We start from the raw sequence: 9,569 nt of genomic DNA on the forward strand, positions 1-9,569 counted from the left end.
GAAACAAACGAGCTACAGAGTAGCCTATTGTTTAAAAAAAACTGTACTAAGAGATAGGCTACATTTTAAAGTAGGATATCACACATTAGCATCTGCATGACAGCTTTACTATATTAAATGAAATGAAACTCTGAATTGGGCCAACCCTAGGCTACATCTACACAGATAAAAACGTGATTAAGATGCACATTATTTTCAGAAGAGACACTGAATACAGCACCAAAGATCCTTGATTACTAGCTCCGCTTTAACCCTCTCTGACAGCACCTTTAAGCTAGTTGTTTTAAATTGGGCATCGACTCATAAATCCCGCCCTCTAGTCCATCCTTAAACCAATCGTTTAAGGAGGACTGGTTTCGTTAGCCAATGGGGGGGGGGGGGGGGGCTCTAGGTAGGTTGAGCCTCGGCTACTGTAACCTTGTGATGAGGTCCTGCATATAGCATAGCATAGCATAGCACATCACAACAGTGGTGTTGTAGAGGAAGGTCGATAGGAGGACAAAACAGAGGAGTTTCTCATTGGACACTGTATGACCGCACCTTATAGTATAGACAAAAATATACGACAGAGGATACATTGTGCATTGGTTGAAAGACCATTGCCCTTGTTTTTGAGTCGGACGCTAGGTTTAGATCGTTAGCCTGTCATTTAATTTGCTAGCTAGCTCCCAACGTCAACGTTAGCTAGCTGTCATGGCACTGCTGAGAGCCTCTTACCACCGAATCCTGGATAGGATCGAGCATATGTTACCGGCTAAACTGAGACCCCTGTACAACCACCCGGCAGGTAACTGTTACCGTTAATGCAAATGCTATTAGTGTGACTACTAACAAGTCATTGATACCCCTCTGTCTCGCCTCGTGATTAGCTACTGTGTTGGTAGACAATGCGGCCCCAATTCTGCTTAGCAAGTTGTCTCGTCTCCATTAACTTATAAACTAGCAACATTGGGGGTTTTATTAATGAGCTATAATTGTACTTGCAAATGTATCCGTCGGCTATTCTGACACAGTTTATCGCCTTACTACTTACAGTCCATTACTGTTTGGTCTCTGTTTTTAGTAGCTGCACTGGCGTTAACATTGCTGTAAAACTAATGCAGAGGTGTGTGTGTGTGTGTGTGTGTGAGCGCGCGCGCGTGCCCCCAGGGTCACACACACACACACTGGGGTGAGAGACGTGTGTGTGTGTGTGTGTGTGTGTGTGTGTGTGTGTGTGTGTGTGTGTGTGCGCGCGTGCCCCCAGGGTCACACACACACACTGGGGTGAGAGACGTGTGTGTGCTCCTTGTGTGTGTGTGTGTATGTGTGTGTGCTCCCAGGGTGTGTGCTGTAAAATGAATGCGACTAACGTTAGTTGTTCTGCATCCATACAGATGCAAGACAGTGTTGTAGTCTGCCTCTAAAACATGGTGGTGCACTTTTTACGGAATTTGGCCTAAGAGGTCCCAAATACAACCATGCTAATCTTGGCTAACGTTACCACTGTATAATGTTAATAGTCACTGAGCAAATAAACCTGACTCTCATAAATTAGATCTACTCTGTGTTAATCTCAGTTTCTCCCTCTGACCAGCTGCGCTTCTTGTACCGTGAAGGATGCATCTCGTTCTGCACTGAAGAGTGAAGTGTATACACTATGTACCAGACAGTATATAGCTTGTTTTACTTGGCCTCTTCTCCCACAGGTTATCAGTGGCGATAACTGGTTTGCTCAGTTTGTGTGACATGTATGGCAACTTTACCAGCCAAGGTGAAGGACGTATTTTCACGGGAAATTTGCAAAGGCTAATTTCATAACAGCTGAATGGCCTAAGGCCATGCACTTGTAATGACTTGCCACCTTTGATTATTGACTGTAACTAATAATCCACCAACAACACGCAAGCCTACAACAGTGTTCGAGTTAGTAATTTGACTCCTCAATACTGAAGTTTTGTTTGTTTGTTTTTTGTTGGTCAAAAACCCTTATGAGCCTCCCTACCTGTAATATGAGAGTGTCCATTTACCAGTTACCGTAGTCAGATGTAAATTTCCACATACCTGTATGTAGTTCAGCACAATGCATTGTGTTTAGAGGTCAACGACGGTCAGTGAAATCCTTCAATTGGGACTATTTTATGTTTTTAAAGGGGTTATGTGTTATCTACATGTTTTAAAATCAATATGGTGTTCCCTGGGCATTTCTGTTAAACATTGATGAACCATGCAGAGGTTGAGCAATTATGAGAAAGTGTTGGTTTGCATGAGTTTGTGCCTCATGTCCATTTCTGTTGGAGACTGTAGTCTTGAAATGCCAATCAAAGATCAGCTGAGCTCTTTAGATTGTTATTGCACAGTCACAGTGATCTAATTACTTTGCACTCGTAGATTTACTTCATAGGCTTGTAGCCCCTAATTAAGTTTGTTAGGACTAAAGCTAAGCAGTTAAGAGCAGTGATTTACCAGCATCAGAAAGAATTGTGACTTCTGTCAACAAATCTGTTGGCTGTTTCTCTTCCAGATAGTGTAAACATCTTCTGTAGTCACTGCATGCATGCCATTTAAATATTGTGATGGTTCATTGATCAACTGACCTCTGCCGGACCATTTTAGTGAAGGTATGTTTGTGTTTACCTTTTGTCCATAGGTCCAAAGACAGTATTCTTCTGGGCCCCAATGTTCAAGTGGGTAAGGAAAAGCACCTATACCAGACATGTCAAAGTCAAGGCCCGCGGGCTGGATCCGGCCCGCGAATGAAATATCTACGGCCCCCGGGATGATATTTGATTAGTATTAGAACCGGCCCGCAGGCCACAGCCGCCGGCTGCTGTTTTGCACGCACCAATACTCTAGTCCCCACAATGCAACGGTAGCCCACGAACTCACTGCGGCGCCGCAAGTGGGCCTCGACTTCATTATTCATCAGTATTCAGTCAAATGTCAACTTTCAGCTACCCCCCTCCCCAGTGTTGTGCCTGAGCGCGTTGAACGAAAGTTCATATTTTGAGCGAACGTGAACTGAACGTACTGTATTACTACTGCCTGATGAACGTTACTGTGAACTCGTTCATTCTGGTGTCTGTGAACGGCACGCTCTTTCAGTTTAACTTCGTTGAATAGGGTGCTAGATTTCTACAGAGCCTTCCACGCGAAAACCCGGCTAAAACACACCGTAAAAAGGCAATGTGGACAATGGTCTGCAGAGTGAAATTATTCCCGGGCCTTCCTCAGATAATTTGCTGCTCAATTGGTCAAGGAACCGCGGACAGAAAAAGAAAACAAACATTTCTGCAATTAGTAGGAAATACTTGTTAATTTGGTGTCATCAAACATAGAGGCATAGAATTAAGTCGTGGTATGAGCGTTTATTCAATGCATGCGTGTGCACTTTGGTAGCAAAGCTAAGCTTCAACCTATTGGAAGACTATTTAATTATGAAACGACATTTAATAGAACGACGTGGATTTATGCAACTTCCATAAAAAACAGAGCACAGACTATATAAAACACTGTTTGGCATTAAGTATCAAAGTCAGCCAAAAGCTATTAATTAGTCTTAGTTAAAGATCTCCAGATCAGTGATTTACGCATGATCTGATCCGCCATTTACCATTCACAAAAGCTGGTATTGTGTTTCCTGAATCCTTACATTCAGGCATTCAAATTAAATGTAATTAAATAGCATATAAATATTCTATCAGTGTATGATGCTGCTTGCATGAGGGAAACATCCCAAAACAATGGCACCCATATAACTGCTGTTGTTTTGAGAAGTATTTCTCATGCAAGCATCATGCAACAATGCAAAAACAATTAAACTATTGTAGGCCTAATTATATTTTACATTAGTAAAGCAGTACTCTGATGTGCATGTTTTCACAAACTTTTGTGAACAATCTTAGCACTTTAAACATTGACTATTTTGAAGTGCATATATAGCAATATAGCATAAAAATAATAATAAGTGTGATATCATGATAATTTGATGGGGGGTGGGTTCATGTAGGTGTGCCCTATGACCCCAAAGTATGCCTTGACTGGGCCTCAGGTCAAAGAAGTTTGAGAAAGGCTGATGTAGACGACAAAGCAGTAAGGAGGCATCGTACGATCATTTAAACAAGTTTTATGACCAGGTCGGTGAGGATGGGAAAAATTGTACATTTCTGTGCAAACTTTGCCCGCACTTCAGTCACAGTCATTAATCATTTAATCATTAAAAAAATACAGTACACGTCTTGGTTCAATAGGTTACGTGCAGTCATTTTAAGATGTTTTAATAAACATTGAACCAGTCCGGCCCTCGGCTTGTAGCAAATTTGTTTTTTTGGCCCTCTAATGTATTTGACTTTGACATCCCTGACCTATACATACCAACATCTACTCTGTAAATTCTCTAGGATCAAAACATGTTCATTTATATCCATATCAGATGCTTATCATCAACTTTACAGATATCAAGTGAATGGGTTTTACTAGGCTTAAAGTTGTCAGGGTTGGGCTAATGACTAGGTGACGCGTGATGGCTCCGAACATTTCTTATAACTTCAGGCACAGGATCTCTCCTCCCTTTAAGCCCAGTTTATGCATTTTAAAACCTAATCTGTGTTTGTGTAAACCTATTCTGTGCATTTAAGGGTTTGAGATCAAGACAAGGGTGTTAAAAACGCACTATTAGTTCTGATTAACTCCCGTGTGTGTTGTTTGTGTTCTGCAGGGCCTGGTCGCCGCTGGGTTTGCTGATATGAGACGACCTGCAGATAAACTAAGCGCCTCCCAATCTGCAGTGTTGACAGCCACAGGTACAGAACCATTGCAGATCCTCCTTGGGGAGAGTTTTTGTGTCCATGCAATTTTTAATGCTGATATTCAATTTGTCTTGTAAGGGAAAGGCCATAGAGGCTGGACAGTCTTGGTGTGTTCCCCTGGCACACTGCCCAGACACGGTGTCACATCTGTTGTTTTGGAAGATTTTTATGCTCTGTTACTGGAGATGAAGAGCTTTATTGATTAAGAGTACTTTGAGAAATTAAATAAATTGTGGTCAATGTGATGTTGTACAACATAACTATTTTATGCCTCATTTGATCTGTTATTGTGTCTTTTATTCTGTCTGCCTTACATCATATTTCAATTGTGTCCTAGGGCTTATTTGGTCCAGGTACTCCTTGGTCATTATACCCAAAAACTGGAACCTGTTTGCGGTTAACTTCTTTGTTGGCGGTTGCGGAAGCTCCCAGCTGTACAGAATATGGAAGTGAGTTGCCCTCTTTGTTGCCCATTTCACAGTTGTTCCCATAGCGACACCATCTTCAGATCCCATAATAGGCCCCTTTGAGCTTTCTGATTGTGTTTCCTTTGGCCATGGCTCTCTGTGTGCCCTTTTTTGAATAATCCCACCATTTTCTTTGGATCTCAGTGGGGTGTTTGTGCAAGTGCTGAAGTGTTTCAGAGTTCAGAAGGGTTCAGGGCACAGTAGGTTTTTCACTGACTGGCATTATATGAATGACTGGATTTTGTATAATTTTAGATTGGTAAGGAGGTTTAACAAAGCTTCTACCTTAATTATGGGAAGTCACACATGCGTGCCTGCTATATATGATTATTTTTTATATGGTATGATGGCATTGCTCTTTGAAGGGTAGAGCACACTTTGACTTCATGAAGTGTTAATATTCACTTACATCTACCGCCGTGGGGATACAGAGTGTTCCAACAGTTGTATATAAGATAAGATTAGATAAGATGCTATTTTGTTGATCACAAGGGAAACTAACTCTCACAACAGCACTGTCCTGTTAAAACAGTTTGTCAATGTAGCAACAAAGGGAGGAATTAAAGAGTTTGAAGGTAGGTAGAAACAACCCTCTGTGTGTCCCAGTTAGGGGAGGTCAATCTGCCACTGAATGTGATTCTCAGCTCAACAAGTCTTTCATTCAGGAGTGTTTTTAAGAATGCCCATCTGCATCCGCCTCTCTGCCACAAGAAGTCCGGCTGAATGCCACCTCTTATGACAAAGTTAGTTTTCCTAGCAAGCTTTTTCAGTCAGTGGGCATCCTAACCTCTCACACCATGCCTGCACTGTTATCAGTGCGCATTGTGTTGTGTTCAAGTGGCTGGTGTAGGAACAGAAATTTGTCTAGAGATTGTTTGAGAGATGAAGTCTCAGCCAGCCAGGAGTAGAGTCAGAAATCTCAGAGAGCTTTATTCACGAATATCCAGAGACCTACGTTGTGACGCAGTCTGATGCAACCAACAAGGAAACACAATTTATACCCCCTGACAAGTCAGACAAGACATGACATCTCCATTAATGGTACGCAAACCATTTTACTTTTTTTTTTACCATTTAACTTAGTTACCCAAGAGTTAACCATATCTATAAGGTTGTATCCCATAACGACCGACATCTATGGCATCCAGTCAAGATTGACCCCAAGACAGTAAATAAGGTCTTGGGCGCCAGCCCGCCGGAGCAGGGCCTACACAGCCTCCTTCGAAGACACACACACACACACACACACACACACACACACACACACACAAAGCATGACACACACACACACACACAGCATGGTTGCACAAACACCTTGAACATGGCATTCCACAGATGTTACCTCATAAGTCTCTTCTTCACTTTCTGCTTACAGTAGCGTCTCTTTCTTCAACATGTGCACAGACCATACCAAAAGTGTAAATGGTTATGGTTATGGTTATGGTTATGGATTTAGCAGACGCCTTTGTCCAAAGCGACACATAAATACAAAACAACATAATAATATTTAAAATTGAACAGGGAACAGATTAAAATGTAGGTCAAATATAGTAAGGAGAATAGTTGTAGTACACAATAATATCAATTCAAGCAATAGCCTAATAAAAAGCAATGTAAAAAAGGGGAAAGGCAATAATAAAACAATAATGTCAATTCAATCAATAATATAAAAACAATGACATGCTAAGACTACATTAAGGAGAATATCAATAATAAACAATAATGTCAAATTAATTAACAGCCCAATTAAAATAAAACAACATTATATAAACCATAACACAGAAGCGCTTAAACAACTAAGTATATGTTGAATAGGAATGTCTTTAGACCCCTCTTAAACGACCCAAAACTACCACAGGAACGGAGAGCACTGGGCAGTTCATTCCACCAACATGGAACCACTGAAGAAAAGAGTCTGGAATTAGACCCAGTTTTCATGACTGGTCGACACAACATACGCTCACCAGAAGACCGCAGTGGGCGGTTGGGGATGTAAGGCTTGATTATTGAATTAAAATAACTAGGAGCAGATCTAGTTAGTGTCCTATAGGCCAAAGTGAGATATTTAAATTTAATTCTGGCTACTATAGGGAGCCAATGGAGAGTAACTAGGAGAGGAGTTACATGTGTCCTCTTTGGCTGACTGAAGACCAGGCGTGCTCCAGCATTTTGAATCAGCTGTAATGATCTTGTTACACAAGCGGGTAAGCCAGCTAATAGTGAATTACAATAGTCCAGCTTAGAGATGACCATGGTCTGAACAAGAAGTTGTGTGGAATCTTGTGTCAGATAAGGTCTGATCTTCCTAATGTTGTAAAGCATAAACCGACATGATTTTGCAATAGAAGCTATATGCTCAGAGAAGTTAAGTCGGTCATCAATTACAACGCCCAAGTTTCAAATGGTTGAATATAGCACGCACATATATGGTGAACACCTTTAAGGCCAAAATTTCTTACTACACTGGCACCCATTGTTCTTATTCAAGCGTCTTTGGTTGTTGTTTTGAATGAAACTGGTCATTTGTTTGAGTCCATAGTACATACCTACGTACCCCTTCCACTCAAGGGTCATCCATGCAGCATGTGATGACGCCGCTCCGTACCTTTATCCGTCTTGCACGTCCTTCTCATTGCTAGGAAAGCATAAACACAGTCCTTGCCGTCTGCGTCACCGCGACACGAGGTTAGAATTTTGTGGAGGTGCGCTGCGATTCGACGCAAAAGCATAAATCAGCCTTTAGCGATAAAAACGGCATCAAAGAGCCAGTTTTTAGTCTGTTTTTGAATTATCCTGCCCACTGCCAAGATAAGATGACCAACAGGATCAGCCTCAGTTTCTACATATGACATTTCCTACCTTTGTGGTTTTGATTAACCTGACCATACTTTAAATAAAAGCAAGTCGATGCATGCATTTAAATGTATTAGCATTTGCATTGATTGAACAATGCATCTTGAAATGGGTCTCAGTGTAATATATTATGTATTTATCTTCTCTTTTTTCCAGGTACAAACAAGAACAAAAAGCCAAGGCTGTTGAAGCTTGAAGTCAAAACACCTCACCAATCTGGTCCCTTGGATTGAAAGGGAGCCAAGCACCTCTCCTTTAAGGCACTCATCATACACATCAAATATCCACCCAGTACTTCATTCCTCAGGCAACTCCCTTCTACAAAGAAGGGACAAAAAAAGAGCCCATCTGTAAATGTTCCACTTTCTTTTCCTTAGCACCAGAAATCATGTTCTCCCAATTGCCATTAGAAGTGTAGAGGCCAAATGGCATACTCCTTAACTTCAATGCACACCTGGAAAAATGAATTGTCCTTGACGCACAACATTTTGACACTTTTTAAAAGCGGTAACTTCATACATTGACTTATTTTATGACTGTATATGAAATTAATTTAACATGTTATCATGTACTTGAGGAACGTGTTAGGTTCCAGATTATCTGTTTGCATTGCATTCAAACATGTCATAGTACAGAGATTCATGTGAATCTTGAAGATGGGAGAGATGCGGGATGCTGTTTTAAGGAATGTCTCCAAAATAAATTTTAGAATGGTGTCTCGGTCATCCATGGACTTAAGGGAGTTTCCCATGATTTGTTTGAGCTGTTGTAATGTTATGGTATAGTGATGGTCGAGCAATTCCTCAGAAGCTCAAGGCTTTATAGCCGCTGAATGCTATTTCAAGGAATGTCTCCAAATAAATTTCAGAAGTGTCCGCGTTTATCATACTTATTTCTTATCATGCATAATGCTTTTAATGATTTCAGATTTTTTTTTTTTTTCAGATCATTGGTGTTTTCGTTGTATATTACTGTAGAAACAGATCAGGTACATTAATGATTACAAGTCCAAATCACTGCAGGACTGAAATATACAGAAGCATATAAGGAGATTACTCTTAAAGGTACAGTCTGTGATTCCAATCAAGGGCACTTTAGGTGAAACTAAGCAAAGTGGTCACCGTGGTTCTCTAGTTGTCCACTCAAGGTGTTCTCTGAAACCTTGAGTATTACACAGTCCTTTGGTTTATTCCAAGTGTGTGTTTTAGAGATAAAGTTAACCAGTAAACCTCCTCAAAGCCCTCTGGCTTTCTTTTGTTAGGAGAATGAAGCCATGAGTCTCAGCAGGTTTACCACTTACTCAGAGTTGTCACTGAACCACTTTGGAATAACCCCTAGCGCTGTAAATGAGAAACACATACAAAGGCCATACTATTGGCCAAATGTTGTTATGGGATCAGAGGGGAGTGATGCCATTTGACTCAAACATCAACAACCTTTTGCTAGAATCATGTACTCTGCC

At 41.0% G+C, this 9,569-nt stretch overlaps 1 protein-coding gene across 1 annotated transcript; it reads left to right on the forward strand.

The window, feature by feature from the left end:
* Window positions 1-430: 430 nt before the first annotated feature.
* mpc2b (mitochondrial pyruvate carrier 2b) lies at window positions 431-8,982 on the forward strand. The gene is made up of 5 exons (XM_042083440.1): window positions 431-787; window positions 2,630-2,670; window positions 4,697-4,781; window positions 5,125-5,236; window positions 8,264-8,982. The coding sequence occupies exons 1-5, from the start codon at window positions 694-696 to the stop codon at window positions 8,301-8,303; spliced, it is 372 nt and encodes a 123-aa protein (XP_041939374.1). The 5' UTR covers window positions 431-693; the 3' UTR covers window positions 8,304-8,982.
* Window positions 8,983-9,569: the final 587 nt, after the last annotated feature.

Source organism: Alosa sapidissima, chromosome 2, assembly GCF_018492685.1.
Source record: "Alosa sapidissima isolate fAloSap1 chromosome 2, fAloSap1.pri, whole genome shotgun sequence".
NCBI lineage: Eukaryota > Metazoa > Chordata > Actinopteri > Clupeiformes > Clupeidae > Alosa > Alosa sapidissima.